Source organism: Malurus melanocephalus, unplaced genomic scaffold (assembly GCF_030028575.1).
Source record: "Malurus melanocephalus ecotype Western Australia unplaced genomic scaffold, MMel_1.1 scaffold_7, whole genome shotgun sequence".
Lineage (NCBI taxonomy): Eukaryota > Metazoa > Chordata > Aves > Passeriformes > Maluridae > Malurus > Malurus melanocephalus.
Genome location: NW_026623239.1, coordinates 6,203,462 through 6,229,896, shown reverse-complemented (window position 1 = coordinate 6,229,896; position 26,435 = coordinate 6,203,462). Strand labels below are relative to the sequence as shown.

The 26,435-nt window shown below is 37.2% G+C and overlaps 1 protein-coding gene across 1 annotated transcript in view; it reads left to right on the top strand.

Moving 5' to 3' along the window:
• ADGRV1 (adhesion G protein-coupled receptor V1) overlaps positions 1 to 26,435 on the top strand; it is a 282,213-nt gene that overhangs the window by 177,076 nt on the left and 78,702 nt on the right. The window contains exons 85-86 of the mRNA XM_057373001.1: positions 11,809 to 11,925; positions 19,227 to 19,405. Coding sequence (XP_057228984.1) covers positions 11,809 to 11,925; positions 19,227 to 19,405 — 296 coding nt within the window. The remainder of the gene's footprint in view (positions 1 to 11,808; positions 11,926 to 19,226; positions 19,406 to 26,435) is intronic.

Here is a 26,435-nt window from a genome sequence, read left to right as displayed (position 1 = left end):
CAAAAACAAACAAAACCCCCCAAAACCAAAAACCATCCCAAAATGATCATTGAATTCACAGAATCACTGAATCATTTAGATTGGAAAAGAATTCTGAGATCATCCAGTCCAAGCTTTGACCAATCACCACCATGTCAACTAGACCATGGAACTAAGTGCTACATTCAATGTTTTCTTTAAAACATCCTGAAATTGTGACTCAGCCATCTCYCTGGGCAGCCCATTCCAATTCTAATCATCCTTTCTGTGAAAAAGTTCCTCCTGCTCTCTGACCTGAACCTTTCCTACAGCAGTTTGAGACTGTGTCCTCTCGTCATTAGTTGTCTGGTAGAAGAGTGTGAGTGTGACTCAGCTTTCAGGCAGTTGTAGAGAGTGATAAGGTCAGCCSTGAGTCTCCTTCTCCTGGCTTAACAATCCCAGCTCCCTCAGCTGCTCCTCATAGGACTTACCCTCATCATTCTCTAGGCTGTATTTCAACATTTAGAGGGAATCTGGATCAAATATTGCCATGTATATTTAAATAAGCAATCATTACTTTAATATCATAGAACCAGGTAATTTATCTGTTAGCCCTTGTTGAAGAATGCTTGGTTTAAGTAAATTTGTTTATGTTTTAAAAGCTTCTGGTAAAACCTGAATTGCTTCAATTAAATATTCTTCCATCTCACACCACACTTCATGTTAGAATAGCTCTTCCAACCAAAAATGAAGACAGATCCCATAACCTTGTAAAGATCTCACTCTCTGTATGTAACACTCCGTTTTTCTCTTGAGGCTATAGACCACATGCACTCTAACAACAGAGGTACTGCTGAGAATAATAATCATTTGCTATCATCAGCCTTCTGTTAGGGATTGCATTTTTAGTGTACCTGCTTTTTGATACACGTATGCAGGCACTGATTCTGTAAATATGTCTCAGATTACCATTAACAGTTTTTCTAGGAGTTTTTGCTTAACCTATTGTGTTTTAACTGAAAAAGAAAAGGAAAAGCCCCTCAAGATGATGACAGAGCCATATAGAGGGACTAATCTTTAGGCAGAGTTTTGCYACTGAAGCATTATGAAGCCAGAAGACAATCTTTGTCTGGAATTATATCTTGGTTTTTTTTTTTCTTTTTAAAGAAGATAAATAGTTATAGAATCATAGAGCTGTCTGAGTTAGAAGGAGCTTAAGGATTATTTATTTCCAACCCCACTTCTGTGACCAGAGACAGCTTCCATTAGAGAAGGTTGCATCCCTTTCCTCCAATATGTGGATGACTCCACACAGCTTGCCCTTCATAATTTACTAGCCTTATAGAGAAACATGAGAGACCTCTTCTACTATGGTTAAAATACTGTCTATGGCTGCACCCTGATTGAATCCTGGACCCAGTTTATGGTGACTCTCTCCTATCCAGTGTTGTGACACCTACAGGGGAAATGTGTAGCCATGCAGGTGGAAAGAGAGTTACACGTTACTCTAGCCAGCATCTGTGTTCTGGGGAGTAATTTTATATTTCTCATCTTCATGTTATTTCTAGACTACAAAAAAATAGACGAGTCCTGATTGGAGTGAATCTACAAAGATCATTGAGTCCAATGGCCTGATCATTTCAAGAAAGAGTAATAGTTCAAATATATTTTTAAGGGTGTTGTCCAAATGTCTTAAACACTGACAGGCTTGGGACATCAACCATAGGACACGGGGCACTGACCATTCCTAACTATTTATATAAAGCATCAGTGGTTGTCGGATGTGTTTCCCTTGCAGTAATATTACTTACCCAATATCACATATCACTGGACCTGGATAGAGTCCTAAATTCAGTTTAGAGTTCATAAATGGTCATGTCATCAAATTTGTGTGTATTTTTTTCAGAAAACTTATACCTGAACTTTAAAAAAAGCTATATCTGGAAATGTAGGAAGTGAGAAGCCACATTATTGAAAGCTTTTCCTGGTGAACCCCACAAGTGAATATAAATCCAACCTGAGAAAATTCTGGAGTAAATTCATGTGTCATGGCAGATATACTCAGGGCCTTATCTGAGCTTATAGAGAGAAAACAATATGAGACAGATCTTACTGTAGAAAATCAACGTCTATCAGAGTAGCTGCCAAATCAGCACATTCAGAGCAAAGCTCTGAGCTCTATGTGAATACTTGAACCTAGAAAAGACTGTACATAATTTTTTGATCGTTTTACAGAGCAGCTTTTTCAGTTTCTCTTCTCATCATTACATTAAAAGTGTTGTGTTACAGTGAATCATGCAGGACTCAGGATGTGTGACTTGTGTTCTATAATGAGTAACAAAAGCAACTTGTATCTTTGTTGCAGATCTAAACAAAAGTGATAACAAAAACTCTCTTCATAGGGTACTGTGCCAGATATATTTCTGAATCTATATAAAACTAAATGAGTTAAGACATGCTAAGACCATGTTAGTCCTTATTTTTCCTCAACACATTCTTTGTAAGGTACAGCTTGTTTTGAGGAGGGTGTGAGCTTCCCCACCCTTTCCCCAGCTAACTTCAACTGCACAGCCAGCTGTGTGCTGCTGTGCTCTGCACCATGGTGCCTCACACCCTCTATCCTGGTCCTGCACACTCAGATTGCCACCTCCTTGCTCAGAGAAGAAAAAAAAAATGTCCCTGAGCCTAAAAATGGGAAGCAAAGAGGGCATTGAACCAGCTACCATCCTGCTCAGCTGGGGGAAAGGAATGAGTAATATTTGGTTACCGATGTCTAATCACTACTGAAAATTATTGCCAGTTCTGCTGCTGCTTAATAAAGTGTAAGCAACTTTACACAAAAACACCGTGGGTTACTGTTGTAAATATAATTTCAGCATTTTCAGATGTTTTACTTTAGTTAGCTGTTTGGCTTTTCTTACAATAAGTAAGAAAAGTCAGTTTGCAGTGATGCAGGATAAACTTAGTCTAAGCAAATAAATAATAAACACAAAAATAATTCTAAAACMCAAAATGCACACAAGTTATAGAGTATGACTATGGTGCTGCTGTTCATAATGTACTTATTTTTTAATATCTGTGTCCACTGACTTAACTGAAGGCAGAAATGAAGCTTAACTTGCATGTATGGCTTTTTGTGCTGTCAGTTACAAAGCACTTCTCTCAAATAAACCACTTTATGAGAGTGAAGTCATTTGGCATTCACAGAAATTCACAAAGGAATATTAACTGTTTATTTTAGTGATATTAATAGAGAATAAATATGAAATGAAAAGCTGTTATTGAACTTTTTACCAAGTTATGTGTGTTTTGAATCTTTTAATTTATATAATCTTTTCCTCTGTGCTCTGATATATTGTGTGTTGTATTGCTACTTTTTCCAGAAAGACTTACTTAGAATATTTGTTGGGGGCCATGAATCTCTCCAGTGTTTTGTGCATCCTTTGTTGGGATTTTTGTCCTGGCATTTAATATCAGAACACAAAACACAAGAATACTTGGCTCACATCAGTGCTGTCCTGTCCTATGGAACAGCAACAAAAAGTATGATTCATATGCAGTATTATTAAGCAACATCCCTATGTTCAACATCCCTATTTACCCATATAAAGTAAATTCAAAGCATAAGAGAGCAGTTCATTGGGGACATGAGAGTTTAAATGTTATTGTTCATTGCAATTAAGTCTAACAAAAGGAATAGCATTTTAATTTATATTTCTGATACTGTTCCTCTGTTGAGATTGGGTTGTTGTAATGATAGATAGCATGTGGTTGGGCTCTTTGTTTTCTCTTCTCTCTTAATATAGATGCATGTAAACCATCTTTGTAAGGCAGATAATCTCCATGTAGACAACTTCCATGGAGCAAATAAATAAATCTTGATTAATTAAAAATAATAAAATTGATAAAAAAGAAAAAAAATTGTTTAATGTGGAAAGGAATTAAATGACTACTGTTATGATCCATTTCTGTAAGACACATATGAAGGTATTTCTGTCTAGAAGAGGAGAAGTTCTAAAACTTCGTAAGTTCATACTGTGAAACAGCACTTTACATAAGTTGAACAAATGTGGCATAAGTATACGGGCATGTTCCTTCCAGGCAATCTCCAAAGTGTTCCAAAAGAGTTGATCACTTGCTCTGCAGGTTTCTCCAGGTAGGAAGGATCTTCTTCTCAACTGCAGGACGCAGAACGCTTCCTGCTGACAGGGGCAAGTGAAACTGTTGTGAGCAGATGTGTCAGACCAGACTGTAGCCCTGTGCTCTTTTCAAGGGCTAAATGCTTGTTGTTCAGCTGATTGATGCTTTTTTATTTGCTGGGGTTAGCCCTCTCTGCAGCTCCTTCCCTAAAACATTGCAAGATGTTCTCTTTCTTTTTTCTTCGCCCGTCACAACATGCTGCCTTCTTGGCACTTGCAATTGGGAAAGATTATTGTTCTCAGATTTATTTTTCCCCTGTGAAAACATTTTTCAATTCTGAAAACTATAAATTATGTTTTACTGCTTTACTATTTTATTTTTACCTTTTATTTTACTCACTACCTAAGCGTTTTAACCTTTCTAGTATCAGTGCTGAAACTTCCTGTATTTTTTAACAACTTGTGTAGCTCATATTGCATCACATAGACTTAGGTCTTTGTGAAATATTTTTTTTAGTATTCACTGCATTATAAGGTTGAAAAATTGGGACACAACATTAAAAGACTCTTTTGAGTTGAGTGGAACATGGTTAATCATGTTAAAACATTACTTATGGTTTTCAACAGAAAAATCTTCCTGTGTTCCATATTCTCTGAATGGAAATACATTATGTGATATGGTTTGCCACAAAATGCAAGGAAAAAAGTTTAAGGCTTTTTCTTTTCTTTTAGAAAAAGAAATATTCTTTCTTTCATCACAGTGCTTCAAATTCATCTGTTTCATTGAACTTCTTTGAACAGTTCTGAAGGGCTGTCACATGAACTTCTTTAAAGCAGTTCTTTCCAAACAAGCTTTAACTAGTTTTCAGTCAGCCTCACTGCATATCCAGCCCATAAGGCAACAGCTTGTCCATGAGTATCTTACCAGAAACAAAGTCAAAGGCCTTACTAAGTCCAGGTAGACAATATATACTGCTCTTTTCATCTACCAGGCCAGTCACTTCATCACAGAACTTTATCAGTTTCCCTCCATGAAACCATGCTGGCTGCCCCTGGTGATTGGCTCATTCTTAGTATGCCTGCAAATGGTTTGCAGGATTAGCTGCTCCATCACATTCCCAAGGATGGAGGTGAGACTGACCAACTTGTTGCCTGGATCCTCCTCCTTGCCCTACATGAAGATGCAGGTGGCATTTGCTTTCCTCCAGTCTTTGGGCACTTCCTAGTCACTGTGATTGCTGAAAGATAATCTCAAGTGCTCTTGCAATAATTTCAGTCAGCTCACTCAGCACTTGTGTGTGCATCCCATCAGGTGTCATTGTCCTGTGTGCTAAATTATTCCCAGATCTGATCCTCTTCCACCAAGGGTCTTCCTTGCTCCCTCTAGTGTCTGGGACCTGGCATCCCTGAAGGCTAGTGTTGCTGGAAAAGTCTGGGGCAAGGAAGACATTTAATACTTCCATGCTCTGTTGCAATGTGAAGAGAAGATTTGTTTCCATATATCATGTGTTATATCCTCATTTTAAAGTCTAACGTATGGTAGCATTTCAGCACTTACCATGGCAAACTGGAATTACTACTGGTCTGTATTGCGCTGTATGTTTTTCATACATAATTCCTATTTCAGTTTTCAGCCAACTTACTTCTCTGTTGGCTGTTTTGTACCCGATTGGTATGGAATTTCTGCAGTTTCCTGGTCTTTCCTTTTTCTTTTATACAATATTCAAAAGGCAACTTAGATTAATTGTTTTCTGTGTAAATTTCTGTAATGAGGCCAGGTTAAGCTCTCCTAATTCTGAATTTGGAGTTCAATATTTTTTTTAATTAGAAAACTGACTGTTTTCTTTACATCATCTCTAGCTGGCATCAGTGAATAAACTATGTACATTTTATTTCATAAAACTATGTATATTTTATTAACAATAGTGTCATCTTTTTGTGTGGAATTTCTGTTAAGTTTTTTTGGTTGGTTAGTTCATTGGTTGGTTGATTGGTTGGTTCGTTGGTGTATTGGGTGTTTTTTTATTATATAAATGGAGAGATAATAATGTAAAATTTCTAGTAAACCTTTGCAGTGAGGCAGGAGAAGTAAATATACTAGGTATGACTCCAAGTTCAACCTTCACATTGTCAGAGAAGACAGTGATATTAAATGACGCTACTGAGAAGATACTGGTGTTAAAGGTCACCACTGAGATAAAGCCAAGATGGTGTAGAGTTAGTAGCATGGAGTGAAGGTTATGGCTATTGAGGGAGAAGGAGCATCCAAAGGATAGGTGCAGTCACAGTTTGAAACAAAAAAGTCATGTTCCCACCTTTGAAAAAACTGGTCGAATACACTGCATGTCTCGCAGCAAATGTTTTTAACAAATTCTTCACTTCCTAGTGCCACTGTGTGACTGGAAAATAGTATACTAGGAGTAATATATAGTAAGAAAAAAAAATTGGCTACTGCAGGCCCATTAATACAATATCAGAATCATCTAAGAGTTTAGAAAAAAATTCTGTCAAAAGTCAATAGTAATAAATGAAGCAGAGAATAGGACTCACATGTGTTTATAGTTAGATCATACCAGGTTAGTCTGATAGTTTTCTTTGATGCAATAAATACAGTAAAGTACATGAGGTGTCACATAAGTAATAAAATAATAATGGAGGAGGATTAGTCCAGGAACTCAGGTTTGAGATGAGACAGACTAACAGGAAAACACAATTATGAGAGAGAGACAAAGAGAGATATTGTACTGATCCTAGACCCCTGGTTGTGGGACAGAAAATAACACACCCAGGCAAAATGAACCAAAAGAAAAGCAGAGAAGCACTGACACTAAGTGCTAYAGGGGTAGCATATAGAAAGGTGTGAATAGCTTTGAAGACTGAAGTGTGAAATACAGGAATATTTTCTAGAACAAGTGGAACAGTCATAACTTATGGCAAAATTCTATGCCAAGAGATAGAAATAGAAGGAAAGCTGTGTGTACCAGATGATGTATTACCATATATCAGCCCAAAATGCCAGCTGTATCCTGGGTTGCATGCAAAGCAGCTTATCCAGCAGGTTGAGGGAGGGGACTTGCCCCCTTCACTCCACTCTCATGAGACACCACCTACAATCAAGGTCTGAGGTGTCCTGCCCAGGAGAGACATGGACCTGTTCGAGAGAGTCCACTGAGATGATTAGAGAGATGGAACACTTCTCCTATGAGGAAGAGCTAGTAGAGTTGGAATTGTTCAGTCTGGAAAAGATAGGGCTTTGAGTGACCTATCTGTGGCGATCCAGTACCTGAAGGGAGCCTACAAGAAAGATGGAGAGAAACTCTTCACAAGAGAATGTAGGGATAGGACAAGGGGGAAAGGATTCAAACTGACAGAGAGTATGTTTAGATTATATATTAGGAAAATATTCTTTACTGTGAGGGTGGTGAGGAACTGGAACAGACTGCCCAGAAAAGCTGTAGCTGCTCCATCCCTGGAAGTGTTCAAGGCCAAGTTGGATGGGGATTAAAGCAATCTGGCATAATGGAAGATGTCCCTGCCCATGGCAGGGATTTTGGAACTAGATGATATTTAAGGTCCCTTCCAACCCAAATCATTCTGGGAATCCATGACTTCTGTGAGACCTCTGCAGCTTTTCACCATCCAATCCTAAGTGTTTTCATGAAAGATGGAATCAATGTGTCACCAGTATAGAGAAGGACTATGAAACTGGTGCATATACTGCGAAGATTTTTTACACAAGGACAACTGTTCACATTTGAGCATACATTTCAGTATATAGGGTTACTGTGAGAAGCAAGGTGAAATGGTCCAGTCAGATGCTGTACTCATGCAGGTAAACTGCTTGTGCTCTCCAGATCAGCTTAGGCATCTCTATAGAGTATCATGTTGTGCAGAAGCTTAATTAATCCTGAAAAATGGAGCCTGAGGGAGAGTAACACTGCTATCTGTGAATTCATGATAGTACAAACCCCATGTCAGAACCCCCCACACAGAAATTCTTCTGTGTGACCTGAGAGACTTAAAACAGAAATAAAAACAGATGTAAACTAATCATGACTACGTGCAGGCTGGAAAATAGGAGSAGATCTCACCTAGCAGAGGAGTGGGGTTCAGATACAGCCTACCACTTGAAAACAGCAACACAAAAATACTTCTCTTCATACAGAAACATACAATTTTGCAAATCATCTCAACTTATTTGTTTATAGTTTGATGTTGATGACTTAGATGGAATATACTGGTATTAATTTCCTTGAAGTAATTGCTAGGTAATTATCTTAAAGTTTTGAAAGAATTGCAGTATCCTTTGATTAACTGAATAAATGACTGTCAGCTGAGGACCCTGTCAAARAGCTTTTTGCTGTTTAACAGAAATGCATTTGTTTATAATACTTTATTTTTATTGTTTTTTTTAAATTTGTCAATAGGAACCTTGTGAATGATACACTAGCACCATAATTTTCAATGTGGTATGGAACCATCACAATCAAATTAATAAAACTATCAATCAAATTAATAAAAGTGTCAGCCTGCTAATTGAGTGCCTTAAGGGATCATTGTTTAGTTAAATCATTTTGGGTCAAGAATAATCTCTTTCACAAGTACAAGGAAGAAGCATTATGTTATCATCTCAGCACAGAACTAAATGTGAGTGTACAAAGACTGTAAAGGGCTATTTGAAATCATAAGTTCTCTGTAAAAAGAGCTCTGGACAATTGGTATTATAAGGAGCCTAAATTTTAAAGATCCAAGAGGGAACAACTTGTTCCAATAGATGACACATATTTTCCTTATTAAAGTAATAAGTTCCTTGTTACAAAAGATTACACCCTAGAGTTAATAACAGAAGACATGAGACAATTAGGTCTAAAGAACAGTTTATTAAGAAGGCACATTTGTTGGTTTGGAGTTTTTTTTGTTTTATAATCCAACTCTCATTTCTATCTTCTGACCAAGAAGCAAGCTAACAGGTCTATGAAAATTTTATATTTTACCTTTTTTGTCTTTAAAGCCCCTCTTTTTTTCTTTTCTGTCTAAAATACTTTAAGGCTGCTAATTACAGTGAATTCTTAGCTGAGGGATTACTCTATTGCAGTCTTATTTCTTTAAGAAAAATCAGTTTCTTTCAGAGATATGAATTTTTAGCAAAATTTGGACTATTTGCATTGTTTCCATTGGAAAACCGTTGCTATAGTGAAATACTTCTCTTTTTTAATACACAAAACCTTATTTTTCTTAAAGATAAGGAGAGTATTAGAAATTATAGTTTCTTGGTTATAGATGCAAAATGCTTTCAAAYCAACCATCAGAAGGTGTTGAAAATCTGTTTCCAGGACTCCATCAGTCTGATTTTGTGTTTTCATCCCCTGCTAGTCTGTCTGTAGCCTGACAGTCTGTCCTTGACATATACACAAGCCTTGAGAGAAGAAAAGGTGGTAAAGCCTTTCTTCCTGGATATGTGTTGTATTCCACCCAAATGCTTTTTAGTAGAAGCATTTGCTCAGGTGGTAGAATTAATACTGGTGGTGTTTGAGAGAACTGGTGTTATGGAGTTGTTTCTGCAAACACTTCTTGTTTATTCCTCATGGGCGGCAGCTATTGCAGTCATATTTCAGTTGTGTTTAGCCCACTCCAGACAACGGGATTTCTTTTAGCAGTGTCAGAAGTTGACAAAGAGCAGGCTATATTAAGCTGTGTATTAACCTCTTAATAACTGAATGGTCATGTGGCCATGATTAGGTGCCAGTTCCCAGCACAAGGCTGATAAACCCCACATAAAATAGTTCAAGTGCCTTTTTTTTTCTTTAGATATTGAAATACATCTCATAATTGTTTTTAGTCCGCTTCTGCCCAGTTGCTCACTGTTATTCTTCCACTTCATGATGAGGTAATATTATCTTTACATGATATATATATATATATATATATATCTCTTTATAAGGGTACTTTTATGATAAAGAGTCTGTGTGAGGGTTACCCAGTACCACAGAAGTATTTTGTTGTAAATACGGTGTCCACATGTATGCCAGATCACTTAATTTATTTTATCTTCCTTACCAACCCCATCTTCTGATTGTATGTACATAAAGTCAATGTGTACAGCCCATTAATTTCTGTTACTAACAAGTCAATGGGCTGTTGATCAAAATAGTAGTAGTTTTTGTCAGAGAAAGAAAAAATTACTGGCACAGTGGATGAATGGAACCTTTATGTCAACATTTTCATTCTATGAATTCTGCTTGCAGAGCTATTTCTTCTATAAAGAAATTTACAGAAGACAGAGCTAAAGGTTTCTGAGTTGTATTTTAATTTTAAATGTTATCTTGAAATTGTCTACATGCATTTATTGCAATCAGAGTTGCAATACCTCTTTTTCCTTAGGCAATGCATTGGCTACTTAGGCAGCTAACATATAGTCCTTTGGCATTTGGTATCTGTGGAAAAAGCTGAAATTATAACTGCCTTGTGAGTGTGAAGTCCTGGTATGGTATTAGACAAAGAAATAAATGCTTCCTCCCTTTTGTCCAGTATTGCTATCTTATGAGATAYTATATTCCTGCATATCCAACAGCCTGAAGATAGTAAAAATTTTGAGTTTGTTTGTTTACTTGATAAAGTATCTGGATTCACTCAAATCAGAAGATGACATATCTTTAAGTTTTATGGAGGAAAATCTCCACCCCYAATTACAAAACCAATGTCCAATATTACATGGGAACAATTTTAAACAATAATGATTAAGTCTCTCTGTAGTCTCTTCATATAAGGGAGTAATGTGTTAAAGGAGAATTTGCTGCCTGAATATTGTCAAACCACTCAAGGGGTCACACATGCACCACCTGAGATTGTCATTGCTGGGACCACAAAGTCCCTTCACAGCGGGCAGTTCTGAATGGCCCACGGGTATTGCTCCTGACTGCTTGCTCACACATACATTCCCTCTCAGGTGTGCTTCCTCATTCTCCAGGCTTGATCCTTGGTTTCCCAAGTCTCAGGTGTCAGATTTGTAAAATTAAGTCATTTAAGAGTGGTCACCTTAGATCACCTGCTACCTGGCAAAGCATGGAAAATTAAAAAGCCCTATACTTGAGAGAAACATTAGCTAGCAACAAGAACATCAGTGCAGTATCAATATTCTTTTCCATTCTAGCCAGAAACACATCTAGATGTAAGAGCACAGCTTGTGATCTAAGGCTGTGGCAAATCCAACTGTTCATGCTAAGCAAGTGAAGCAAAGCAAGCAACATACTAAATCAGAGTAATTTAACACAGTGTAACTCATTCTACGTAAAACTTACTTGTCTATTATAGAATATTCCAAGTTGGAACAGAACCACAAAGATCATTGAGTTCAGCTCTTAAGTGAAGACAGAKATTGAGCCCACAAACTTGGCATTATAAACACCATGTTCTCAGCTCTCTAAGCTGAGCTAATCTCAGATCATATCAAACAACTAACAGCTCTCAGCAAAGAGGTATTAGATAGTCTGCAAAATGTTTAAAACTGCAAAATGTTTAGTGGTTGACAATGTTTAAGCATAACTTTCTAAGCATAATGTTTTTAAGCATAACTTTTAAGATATTTTTCCCGAATCTCTGAAATAGTAATTTAGTGTATGTTTTACTTCTATACTAATTTTTTCCCTTACTGTTAATAATAAATTAATTTTGTTTAATTTCAATATGCATGTATTCATTTTTTCCCCTGCAGATTTCATTTCTGGCCTCTGCTTACATGAGCCAGCATATCTCAGAAGAAAGCTGCTCTGCCCTTGCATCTATTACCCATTACCTTTACCTCTGCCAGTTCAGCTGGATGCTTATTCAGGTTGGTCTCTTAGTCCTTTCTATCACTTCCCCAAAACACCTGTAAAAGTAACTGATAGACTGTATTTCTATTATACTGTAGCATATATATACATATCTATATATCTAAATATTTATATATCGAGTGAGATATCTGAAATTCAAAGCTACTAGAAGGGCAAAACCTTAGATGGCTTTGATGAAACAAAAGTGTCACAGCTCTAGGGTCAAATACAGAAACACTATGAAGAAATTTTCCACTAATATCCATTACAACTATGAGAATGTCCTAATCTCACTTCATCCTGKAAAGAAGTTGCTGTCCCAGAACAGTGAAGAACTATTTTTCTTACTGGTAATAGCTTTTCTAAACAACTTTTACTTGCTCTTTTGAAGCAGTCTCTTATAGGTGAAGTGCGAATGTAAACTATGCTGTAATTTGTTGAGTCAGTAGCATGTTAGTCATTACACTTGTATAACAAGGCAAACATGCCTTCACAAGTTTGCATTAAAATACAGGATATATACATTTGTAATTATTGCCAGAATTTTTATAGAACCATAGAATCATTTAGGTTGGAGAAGCCCTCTAAGATCATCAAGTCCATCAGTTAACTCAGTACTGCCAAGTCCTCAACTAAACCATGTCCCCCCATCTTTTCCTCTAGGCTGAACACTCCCAGCTCCCTCAGCCATTCCTCATCAGACTTGTACTCCAGACTACTCACATTCTGTTCTCATTTGATATATTATAGAACGTAAATGGTAAAAAAAACAATTGAACTAACATGGAACACCATGAGCAGTCAAATTAGTTATTGAAAATTTCCAGTTGTAAGATATAACAAGCTCTGGGGTTATTTAAAAAAGTACATTATTAAGCCCTTGTCTAGAAATATATATTTAGCACCAGCTATTTATTTGTCTGTTATTTTAAGAGGATTTGTCCACAACACTTTTATTACAGCGTAGAGCTTTATAAATGCAGCTCMATACATTACCAAACAAATCCTCCAATATGCAGACTGTCAGACCAAACCAAGAATTGCAAATTAGTCTGCATCTAAATACGACTTCCTCTCCCAGTAATATTCATGTGATACRTGCCATTTGCCTGCAATTATGTCAGGCTCATATTCATTGAGAACCTTAGCAGCCTCTCCAACAGCTCAACTGTTCTTGTTACCCGTATCAAGCTACATGCTGATAGTCTCAATACAGAAATTTGTCTGCCTGGCTAATGATGTTCTTGTAGGTTAACTACTCTAAATTATTATGGAAGTTGTAGACTATATTCCTCCAGTGGCTCATTCACTTTATTCCTAAATTGCTTCAGAGCTCTTTACCATTTGCTAATTGGGACAAAGTAATGGTTTTAAGTTTCTTTTTTTATTGGGATATCTCAAGCTTTGGCAACTCAGTGGTTGCTATTATTTCATTGTCCCATTCCATGTGTTTTACATTGTGTTGAGTTGCTGAAATCACTTACAATGGCAAAAAATTGTATGACTGTTAATGGTAATTTTTATGTCTGTAGTTGAAATCCAATGTTATTTTTTTGAAGTAGACTTTGGCCAAATCCTAAGAATTTGTATATTACATTGTATTTAGTGGAATTTGTATATTACATTGCCTCAGGCTTGTGTTAGACATGAAGACTCTTCATGCAAATCTGACAGGTGATTAAGAGAGAATCCATCACAGCCTACTGAGTGGTAGGCTGCCAGGAGTAAAACTCAGGATGAAGAGGATTCCCCTTTCTGGAGGTGCAAGTCTGCAGCTGAGAATAATTCCTGAACTTTGAAAGACCCAACAGGAAAGAAATAATCTGTAATACAGTTCAACCCAGTCCTCAGCTACACTTTACTCCCCTTGCCTGGGAATAGGTTCCAGGTTTATATTTGTCAGTACAGAGTGAGTAAGCTATATCAGGGCACAGGAAGGATTGCTGGGGACATCTCCATGCTTGATTTGGTCTCCATCACAAGTCCAGCAAAGCTTGTGGATCCGAGGGGAAACCAGACTGATCTGGGAACTCTAGATGCTACTGTTATCTGAATGGGAGCCTTAAAAGTCTGAGAAAATAATATTTGTATTTCTCAGCATAGTATATTTGACTTAATATACATGGCTTGATTTGAACTTGTGGAAAGCAGAATTAATAACATATCTATACTTAAGTGGGACTTAATTACTTATGTGTGGAAAAGAGCAAAAATACAGGAACAGATTCTGTGTCACTTGTGCAGTCGCTCTGCCCTCTGCACAGCTACTGAGGAGCACTTGATCATTGACTTGCACCATAAAAATCTGCATGTAACTGCCTTGATCACTACATACAGAGATGGTGAATGTGACAGTAAAGTAATGGCACAATGCAGGTGTGTGGAAATGACACATCCATAAAATCTAGACTATTTCAAGTGATCAAAAGATGCTGTAGCAATATTTCCAGGAAACTAAATTCTATACACAGATTTAACAGTACAGTCAGACATATACAGATTATATCTGTAGTCCAGATCAAAGATCTTTGCTTCTAAACTTGAGGATAACTCCCTCACCTTTTATTTTTTGTAATCTTTCCATCTTCTCCTTAGTGCTAGGTATAGTAATTATGCTCAAAATTTTGTCTTACATCAATGCTCTTTACAAAACAATATCTGTAGCTTCATATTTTAATTCTTGTTCACTCTTTAGCCTCTAGTATTTGCAGACATATTCAATACCAGTATTTCTTCTACAAATGGGACTACTACTCATATATTGACTGAAATGTAAGAATGGAAAGATCTCAGAGGTCACCTGGTCCATGTCAGCATCAGACCAAAGAACACATCTAATCATCCTTACTTGTCTGTTCCCCTCCCTTAGTATTGTGTGGTCTTTTATCTTGCCTTTTGTAGGGAGAATTTGTAAGTCACAGGAAGCTGATAGCATTATCCAATTTTTTGAAGGATGAGCCTTTCTTAACTTCAGAAGGAAGGGAGTAAGCAAGGTGCAAATGGCTCTTTATGGGCCCGAAATATTTGCCTTATATTAATGTCTGAAATCCAAAAATGTTCATCCTGACAAGTATTCCTTTGTACAAATGAACAGCATAAGCCTGTATTTTCAAACACTTTTGTCCTAGGATCACATGCTAAGAATGTCTTTCAKCCTGACAAGGAAAAAGGAGTTTCTTCTCTTAGCACTTTCTAMTGTGTTGCAAAAAGTAAATTACAAAAAATACTTAAAAGCAATCTATTGAGGTAAAACAATAGAATTCCCTAGTTCTCAATTGCCAATTCTGCAATAGAGTAAAGTTATGGAAAAATATGATTCTGTGTCCTTTCCTGAGCTATTGCTAGAGTGAATTAAATCAAGAGTGACAGTGTCAGTTCAAGAAACAAACAAACCAGAATGAAAGTCATGAACTTGCTATCACCCCTACCTGAATCTTCCTTCTAGATCAATTTAGTGGCACTTTAAATTTTCTATAGATTTCTATAAATTTCTATAAATTTGTGTCAGATTTGTTAGATGATTACTGATCTTAAAGGAAGTTTGATGGTTTTCTTTTTTTTAAGAGTAATTTAAGCACTGCTTAACAGCTTCAAAAAAGCAATTATATGAAACGTAGAATTGTTATAAAATGAAACCTCTAGCTGTTCATAGAAAGAAAAAAGGAAAACAGAAGTTTTCTTACTGAATTGGAAAATGCTTTATTTAAAGTATTTTGGACCTGTTATTTGCCAGATATCCGTAGATTGTCACAGGTGGTGAGGCACTGGAACAGGTTGCCCAGAGAAGCTGTGGCTACCTCATCCCTGGAATTGTTCAAGGCAATTCAAGGCAAGTTGGGAGATGAGACTTTGAGCAATCTGGTTGTCCTCGTTTTGGAATTGTATTCTCCAGTTTAGTGCTCCCACTGAATCCATGCACTGCTGCTGGCTCCCAGCCTTCCCCTGCCCTGCCCTGGGTTGGATAGGAGAATTGGAGGCACAAAAGGCAAAGATGGTGGGTTGGGATCAGAGCAATTTACTGGAAACAGCAGTGAGATAAGGAAACAAACACCAATGACAGAGGGTACCAGAGAGAGGTGAATGATTCACGCAGAAACACCGCCCGGCTGCTCCCTCCGCCACACTACACTGACCCAGAAGGGATCCCTTSTCCCCTGAACAGAGTGCCTTCCCCCAGCCCCCAGCAGTGATGGGAGGTGGTCCAGAATAGTCTCTGCTCCCAGCCATGCCTACTGCAAAAATTAACCCTCCTGGCTCGAACCAAGACACTGGTCTGGTGGAAGATGTCCCATGGCAGGAGCTGTGGAAGTAGATGCCCCATTGTAACCCAAAATATTCTAAAAGTCTGTGATTATTTCTAAAGATAAATGAATGAATGAATGAATGAATAAATAAATAAATAAAAGCATCCCAGGTTTGAGAAGGTAATTTATATTAATTACATCATTCTAAATGAAAAAAAACTATTCACATTGAAATTCACATTGTCTCCTTAGTGTTATGTGAATAAATAATTATTTTTCATTTTACATCAGAACAAATTACAACTTGCCCATTTATTCTTCCACCTGAGAAGCTGGAAAATGGACTGTACATTTTATTCTTCTGTGGTGCTAGTTATTGTTGCAGCAAGGCAATAGGAAAGGATTTGCTAAAATTAGCTCCTCTATTATTTAATCGGTTACATTGTGGAGCATCAAAAGGGGTTGAAGACAAGGGCTTGTAGTTATCAAAATACAGATGTGAGTGTAGAAAAAGTGAATAATCCAACCTCACATCTTTAGAGCAGCTGGGGTGTTAAGTGTTATGCTGTGATAAATGAGGTGAGATATCTAAACATGGCTAAACAAACACAGAGCAAGGACATCAGATATGATTTCATAGAAAGCAATTTTATTTGGATGACTGAGAACAATGTTCACTAGATTGTCAGAATTAGTAGAACCAGCAATGCCTGAGTGTAATGGCATATATCAGTTCAAGGACTTTGCTGTGTGGAAGTGCTTGCAGTGAGGCACAGCCTTGCCAGGATGATAGGGGTGTGTAACTGAAGAGTGTTTGTTGGCATGAAGTGATAAACAGAATTTTGAATCCCATGTCAGTTTTCAATCCCATGTAAAAGTGAACAGAAGAACCAAAATTTTCTACAAGCTATGAATTTTTGTCCAAATACCAATTTAATCTGTTTTATATTTTCTTCCTATGCATGTCCAGCAACAGAATTAATAGTTTTTCTGTGTCCTTTCAACCTACACAGGATARCTGCAATTATACAGTGGGATTTTCCTGTGATCTTTTAAGGGAACTAAACTTTGTTAATATAGCCAATCACCAAATGAAAATAAAAAACACACAATAATTATTATATAATTAATATAATTATGTACACTGGACATAGCTATGAAATGTCATTCTCTAAAAAAGCATTTAAAACATTTACTAACCTTTTTAAAACAAGTTGTTAGCAAGTACAGGTGCAATGTGTTTTATTATATATGACAGAAAGTGCTGTGCATTCATGCTATATAAATCACAGAAAAAAAAATCTGTAATGGTAGTTAACTAATGAGACCTATATAAGGAATCCAGAAACAGCTAATTAAGTATTTTGAATGTGAAAATTAGGTCTTCCTTAACAAGGGGGTAGACAAGCCCTTGGCTGAAGGAAATTAGTAAAATTCCCTCAACAAAATAATCACATTGCAATTGACTTTTCACTGCATATGAATTTTCACCCATCCTTACAGTAGGCAGCTGAAAATTAAGCATGTSAATCAACATTATTTTATGAAACTCTTGTGTAGACCATGGAGAGAGATGAATATGCTTGGGTAGGGATTAATAAATGCCTGCAGGTGCCTRTCCTGTCTCTGTTGACTGACAAGACCTGTTTAAAGGCACAAGTTCAAATTAGATATCTTATATACAAAAAAAAGGCAAAATTAATCCTTTGTTCGCCCCATATAAAAGGCACAAATAATAATATAGCATGCAGAGCAGTTGGTATAACATTTGTGAAGTGGAGAAAGTAAAGAAAAATTTTTCAATAAATATTTTAACTATGGATATCTTAGATGTTTATTAGAAAGTAGTGTGTAGATGTGCGTTTAAAAATGCTCACTCATGACAGTGTTTCTTCTATGAATATATTAAAGAAAATGCAAAAATGAAAACAATACTCTATTCTGTTTTACTTGAAGGGTTTGCTTATTCCTTACTATGAGTTCTTTCAGGGGGTTTCAACTATTCCGCTTCATTTTGTTTCAATATGGTTTTGAACTGAATTATGCTGTTTGATGATGAGTTGATCATAAGAAAACACAGACTGTTTTAGAGATTCACAATATTTACATTCATTTATTAGCAGTTTTTTTCTCAAACTCTCACCCATATATTATACAGAATGAGAGAACCATTGAAGCTTTAGGGGTACTTTGAGACTAGTGCAACAGCCTAGCTCAAGCAGCTAGGGCAGATTGCCCAGGATCATGGTCAGTTTGGTTTTGATTATCTCAGGACATGTACTCYACAACCTCTCTGGGCATCTTGGCCAGTTTTTGACCACCCCCAGAGTAAAAAAACTTTTTCTTGTATGCAGATAGATCTTCTTGTATGTTAGTTTGTGCTCATTGCCTCTTCCCCCATCACTGGGCACCACTGAGTAGAGTCTGTTTCCCACTTCATCACTGCCTCCTATCAGATATTTATATACAAGGATAAGATCTCCCTAGGCATCCTCTTTCCAGGCTGAATAGACACAGCTCTCTGAGCCTGCACTTGTGGGAGAAGTTTTCCATCCCTTAATCATCCTCACAGGCCATTGCTGGACTTGCTCCATGTCTTTGTTGTACTGCTGAGGCCAGAACAGGATCACTGTTAGAACCATTGAAGCAGTGTTTCCTACAAGTTACACAGAGCTGAACAATAGCATAAAGATATTAAGTACAGATCAGATTTAGAAATACTATATGCCAGTCTTCCGTGTGAAGGTATGAATATCCAAGAAGAAAGTGACTTTTTCATGACAAAGCTATTTTTGCACTGCCAAAATTATTGCTCTCTTCTAAACAGGGTGTCCCTTACTCTATTAGTCTAATTCAAAATAGTGAGGTAAGTAAGCATATTTCTTTTATAATGCCTTTTGACTACTTATGAAAAAAAAAAAAAGTGGGGAGAAAGTATTTTTGTTGGAAAATGTTTATACATACACATGTACTGGGACAGAAATATGCTGCATTTTGACCTTCAGAGTAATTTGGCTTTTGGCATAGTTCATTACCACTAAGTCTGCTGATTGTTTCTATGCATTATCCTTCAGGCCGTTAATTTCTGGTATGTCCTTGTGATGAATGATGAACACACAGAGCGGCGCTATCTGATTTACTTTCTTTTGAGTTGGGGGCTTCCAGCTTTTGTTGTGATCCTTCTTCTGATTATCTTGAGAGGAATCTATCATCACAGCACAGCACAGATTTATGGCCTTGTCCACAGTGATCTGTAAGTATTTCCTTTAAAAAGCATGAATGAGGCATTGTACTGTCTATTTTGATTTGTATTTTCATTTTCTTTTGTGGGGGTAAGCCCACAGCTGAGTGCAGAACTGGACATGGGGATTCCTCATTTGATGAAGATGAGGCAAGCCTGTCACCCACATGCAGTACAGCAGTTTCCATGCAGTTGTGCTTTGCTCCAGTTTCTCCATTCCAGCAGAGCTGGCTCAAGCTGCTTGACAAAATTATTTATTTTTTTCCGAGATTGTGCAATTACAGCCTAAAGGACATAAATGCCTTCTGAATTTGCTGTAGAATGAGCAAAAGAGAATGGTTTTCTTCAACTTAATTTCTGTGTTAAAAAACCTCAACACGAAATCTAGTTTTAGCACCTCTATTTCGTAGGTTATTAAATATATTATTTGCTAAAAATAACCATTACTACATTATGTCAGATATTCTTCCTGAATTGTTTCTCTTGTAATAATGAATATGTTATATTTCAAACTGTTCCAAATTTGAGAATCACTGTATTTTGTACAATTATCACAGCCCTTTCAAAGCTTTATATAAGCACAGCCAACTGTCCTAATTAAAACAGTGTATCTTCATAGAACCAGATGCTTTTAAGTGGATATACATATATAAATATTTTTSCTCTTTCCTACCTTTTTTTAGTCTAACTCCTTTCTTGGCATCCTAGTCTGTGATAATAGCTCTCCTATGATATGAGGCTAATATGCTTATTGAGTTTGTGTCACATGCTTCATATGCAGAAAAAACTAAACACATATTTTTAAAACAGAAGTGTACAAATTCTTTTTATGAAAACATCTTATGAGGATAGACCCACACCGGGAGAATATTCATATATCTTTAATAAAAGAGGAAGATACAGATTGCATCATTCCATTATAAGAAAACAAAATTCAATGTTGGGGTTTTTTGTCACACAAAGGGAATTCCTGTGAGAAGTAGATACTTGAATTTATAATTGACTTTAAAGTATATGCAAGTACATATACATATATATGTGTGTGTGTGTATATACACACACACATACTCACATATGTGGCCTTATAAATGTTATTCGTATGTACATACATGCATGTGAATCCGCATGGTAAGCAGTGATACCTGATTTTGATCTAAATGAATTACATTGAGTAACACAAGCTGTCAGCTGAAGTTTAGTCCCACATTTGTAGACACTAGCTCAGATCAGAAATGTGCTGAGGTCCACAACCGACCATTGCTCATGTTCATTTTATATCAGAGCATGCTCCACAGCTCCATACCACCCCATACACATCAATATTTCTTCACAGAATATGTCTTTTTCTTCATGGCAAAATGCTTCTTTGTGCATAGTAAACACAAGGAATGCGAGTAACATAATCAGGTTCTCTAATTGCAGTGAAACTGCRGGTTGGTGGTATTATTTTGCAGCAAAACAGTTTTCCAGTTGTTTTCTTTTGATGTCCATATATCATTTTTGGAAAAACAAGGAAAAACCCCTTACATTCTGATAAAATTATTAAGTAGAGGAAAATTACTCARTCCAACCCATTGCCCTAATAAAATATAAAACTTTTCCAGCGTTATATTACAGCAGGAAAATGCCAGAAATCATGCCAAACTTAGTGAARGTGCAGCTTATTCCATCTCAGTCAATGTGAACACTGTAAGAGGTATCTGCAAGGATTTTCTTAATTACCGTTCATACTAATTCCTGGTTTGAAGAGCACTTTAAGATTCATTCTTAATTATACAAGAGGACTTTCAAAAAGAGAATGTAGAAAAGGGGACAGATTGAACTACAGCACTTGGTTAGTTTCTCCAAACCAGAATGCAGTAGTGGAAAAAGTGACAAGGAGATTTCCAAATCCAAACTCATTATGTACTGACTTCAGATCAGCCTCAGAATTCATTACATGTGAGAGCTGGAAGATGAGTTAAAGCAATAAAAGCAGTGAAGCCTGTTATCTTAATTCTTTCCTAAGTGATTACTCCTTCAAGCAACCAATTTTTGCATTGCTGTGGTGTCTGACCAACTGTTTTGTTCTTAACTAGTATGCCATGGGCATAATTAATAGCCAATAGTATAGCTGTGCTGGGAGAAGTTCATTTTATGCTTGTAYTGAACAAAAAAAATGAGTTGAGCTATATTGAATTTTATGCTTCAAAGGAAGTATTAGGCTAGAGTTTTCCTCCAGATATAAAAAATTCTGCACAAAAATGCATGTATTTTATATATGTGACTTCCATTAAACAGTATAAACCAGTACACTATTGATTACTTTCATAATTAGCAGTGTTTATGCGTGCTATGAACAAATCTCTCTTCTGCATTTTACATTTTTTTTTTTTAAATTGCTAAATTTGTCTCTATAAATGCCACCAAGCAGCATATTTTTTTAAGGTTGTAGTTCAATGATATGTCAAGACCTAACTGTCACAAAAGGTCTTTCACRCCTCTCTTTGCTAATTCCCCCATTGCTCATCTGCAAAGGTGAAAGTCTGTTTGAAGACTATAAAATAGGCTGATTCTGGATAATTTTAGAGTAGTACAGGGTTTTTATAATATCACTTAAGAGTTCTGGGCAATCTCTTGGGTAAAAGTCCAGTGAGTGTAGCATCATTAACCTTTAAACTTTTGTTTGTGAACAGAAGCTGATAGCTGTCTTCAAATAATTCTGGCTTCTGACCTTAGAAACAGATGAATTAATGCAAAGCTTGTAAACGGGTGTGGTTCACCAGCTTCAAGCAGTATTGAAATTTTCAGGGCTACATGAGAAAGCTACTGTCAAATATTTCTGTTACAGCTCTTTTACTTTCTTCTTTGTTCTGTAAGAGAGTTACAAGTGACCAGGATGAAATTGGAGAGAGCTAGATTTTTTGTAATTATTCAGATTTCTCTTTCTCCTCACCCCTCCATTGTGCTATACATCTGTCAATATCCACAGTTTGAATTTGCCTCCTTATATTTTTCACCAGATTGGTTTAACTGTGACTTGTTGGGTTGACGGGGAATAACAGGTCACGCAGACACCAATATGATGAGCATGATCTGTTTATTTCTAATACAAGCTCTTTTTTTATCTACTTTCATAAGCCAGCCTCTATATGATTAGCAATTATTCATTGATTAATTTAGCAATCTGTCTATTACATCTCAACATATGATTGGTATATTTGCAAAAGCATGTTTTTATATGCCTTGTAATTTTAAATCAGCGTTTTCAGCATTTTGCTCCTTCTTCAATCATTCTTTTGTTCTTCAATTGCTCTTTATTCTTGCTTCTTACTATGTTTCTTCTTCATGGTCAGCGCGAGGTACATGTTACACTGCTGTAGTCACGTCCTCCTCTTTCCCATCCTCTTCTRTCTCATTCTGTTCTATCTTGTAGGGTTGCTCAGTAACAGCAATTCATGACCTCATTCCCGTAAGAACCTGTCTAACAGAGATCCACCTAACAGAGATCCTTCTACAATGACTCAGTACTTTAAAAGATCTGTTAGAAAAAAAATATCACTTCTTTAACTGTTTTGCTAAGAAAAAACTCATTTTCAAAATCTTAACTGAAAAATTTTCAGAAATGAAGTCATAGCAGTCTAGCTGTATATACTAAGAATACAGCAAATGCRTAACTATCTGAAGTTTGGGAGCCACAGTGAGCTTGGAATTTGAKTTCAAGGTAAACTTTTGTCTTGTTATGAACTCATATATTAATAAGTTTTTCTTTATTTAATAAAAAAAAATCTTCTAAAAGAAAAGCTTGAACTTTTAACTACTTGGGCATATTACCTACAGTAACATATTTTTTATAAGCTCAGGAACTACTCTTGCTGTTGCTTTAAGCTTGGAGTATGACTAGACCTTCTTGAAACCAAATTCCCATAGGAAGTCCAAAGGACTTTTTTATTAGAGCAAAAGCTWATGAGTAACCTTTGAAAATAAGAAAACTTAAGTGATTGCACTGGACAGAATAGAAATTTAAAAGTTTATAAGTAAATATCTCCCTGCCCACTGGATCTTTGTAAATGCTAGTCAAGCTGTGTTTCAAGAGTGACTTTGGTCATGCTATAACCTACCTTTTTTTAATTGCAACCAAGTCTATAATTTCTTCTGGTTCCCAGAAAGCAGGATTCTTGTTCATGTTTTCTTGGGTATCAGTGTTGGCCCAGTTCTGTTTAATATCTTTATTGATAATCTGAGTGAAAGGATTGTCAGAAAATTTGTGAATGATGCCTAGTTGCATGTGAGTGTTGATCAGCTGGAGGGCAGGAGAGCTCTGCAGGGGGACCTGGACAGGCTGAGTTCATAGGTTGGCACCAGTGGCCTGATGTTCAACAAGACCAGGTGCCAGATCCTACACTTGGTCACAACAATCCCCTGCAGAGCTACAGGCTGGGAACAGGTGGCTGGAAAGCTGCCTGGAGAAGAGGTCTTGGGGGTGCTTGTTGAACATGAGCTAGCTGTGCCCAGGTGGCCCAGAAGGCCAATGGCATCCTGGCCTGGATGTCAGAAGTATGTAGCCGTCAGGACCAGGTCAGTGATTGTCCCCCTGTAGTGGGCACTGGTGAGGCCACACCTTGAGTGGTTCAGTTCTGGGCCCATTAATTCAGAAAGGACGTTGAGGTGCTGGAGTGATACCAGGGAGAGCAGTGGAGCTGGGGGTGGGTCTGGAGCATAAGTCCTATTGGGAGAGGCTGAGCCTCAGGGAAAGGAGGCTCTGGGGAGACTTAATCACTCTACAACTCTCTGGAAGGAGGTTGTAGTCRGGTGGGAGTCAGCCTCTTCTGCCAAACACTCAGTGTCAGGATGAGTGGACATAGTCTGAAGCTGCGCCAAGGGAGGTTCTTTACTGAAAGAGTGATTAGATATTGGAATGGCTGGCCTAGGAGGTAATGGAGTCACCTGGAAGTGTTTAAGGAAAGTCTGAGTGTAGCACTTAGTGCCATAGTCTAGTTCATATGTCACTAGTCATAGKTTGGACTCAATGATCTCAGAGGTTTTTTGCAACCCAGTTAGTTCTGTGATTCTTTCTAAGGCTTGGCTGTGTTTTACTTGCTCTTTTCCCTCCATTAATCCCTCCACTTTCTAGAAGCATCTCTCTTGTAGCAGGATCCTTTATTTGCCCACGGGACAAATGATCTCCCCTCTCAAGGGAATCCCATTATATATTCATTTTCCTCTTTAGAATCCCACGTGGTAAAGTGAGTAAAGAAGAAGCATATGTGCTTATGTGCTGTTACAACACTCTAAATTCATAGCAACATCCATGTATTTGTTTCAGGGGTAGATTCAAATTCAGACTTTCTCACATCACAAAAAAGGTTAGCCTAAATGTTCTCAAATATCTTTTTTGAATCTTCTGTCATGCAGATATCTATGAGAAATAATGAAAAATATTTTCCAATGATATTTCTAAAAAAAMCAAAATAGTTCTATTTCCTCTACAGTCCAGCTCAGGGAGTAGTTTTTTTTCTCAGGAAAATCACTGGATCTGTGACTACGGAGCCCCATCCATAGGGTAGGGAACCAAAGCTGAAGAAAGCTGGAAACTGTGAATTTTTGCTGTGATTAAGAGTTACAGCTTTTCTTGTTGCTMACTGTTTCTCTGAGTAATACACATAGGGATGGCTCAGGGAACAAATTAACCTGATGAAGCCTGTGATGATTTTAAGCCCAGCTGGACATAAAACACCTTTTCCATAGATCCATCTCTTCCTCCTTTCCTCTTCCATCCTAGYTGAATGGGGAGGAGAATCAAAGKAGAATTTGTATATTGACATAACAAACATTTACTCCTTGAAGGTAAAACATAATAATAACTAAAATAATCATTATAATGATCTTAATAATTATAATTATAACCATAATAATATTTTTTTAAAGTGATGCACAATGCAATTGCTCTCCACCTCCTGGTTGATACCAGATACCCCTTCCTGAACCCAGATTGACTATTAAGTTTTATATCCTGGGCATGAAGTTCTGTGGTGTGGAAATACCCCTTTGGTCAGTTCAGGTCACCTGCYCCAGCCATGCTCCCTCCCACGTTATTTTGCCTACCTTCCACTGGCAGACCATGAGACAAGGAAAACAAAGTCCTTGACATAGGATGAATATGACTTAGCAAAAACCCAAAACACTAATGTCTTGTCAGCACCATTCTCATTCCAAATCTAAAACACAACACTCTACTGAAAAAAATGTACTCTACCCTAGCTGAAACCAGGGCAGAGCTGTGGCCAGCATTTGAGTAAGAAACTCCATAGATAATGTGTTTCAATACCAGGCACTTCGCAACGAGTCACGCAACTCTGTGCCATGGTTTCTCTCTAACTCGAATGCCTGTCAGTCTGGTGCACTGACCCTTAACCCTGTCAGAAAAATATACTGGGTGCTGCTTTGGGTCTCACCCAGTTGTATGACTGTCTCAGTGCTGGCACACATCCCTGGCACAGATCCCTGGCTTACTAGCTGTTTCCTAAAATGGAGATCTGCTTTCTTGAAACCAAGGACCAGTTACAGGAATATTTTAGCTTGAGCAAGTTAATTTCTGTCCAAGCATTTKATGAAGTCTCATGTCTCCTTTTCCATATTGCTCCAAAGTGCTGAATTTAGTCATGAACAACATTTGAATCACCAGACTTTTACACGCAGRAATAGGTAAGAAAATAGATAAGAATTGCCAGAAAAAGCATTCAGGGATTTTAATTGAACTGTAAGGCATACTGTGAGGAATTCCCATCCTCTAATGCCTGGCTTTATATTCTTCATGGACTTGGAAGTGTCTCCCTGCATGACTCTCTCTCTCCAGCTTCTTTTCTRTTATCCCAGTTTTTCCACCACCTTTCTCGTCAGTCCACTGGCACATAATCTAGGATTTCAAAGCTTTTGCAAACTACTGGTTCTAGACCTCAGCACAGAATGATGCTTGACCATCTGGATGCAAGGCCAAATGCTGCATGAACCACTCAGCTGAAGTTAAGGGGGCAAAAAGCCTGCAGTTTTCACTGCTACTTTC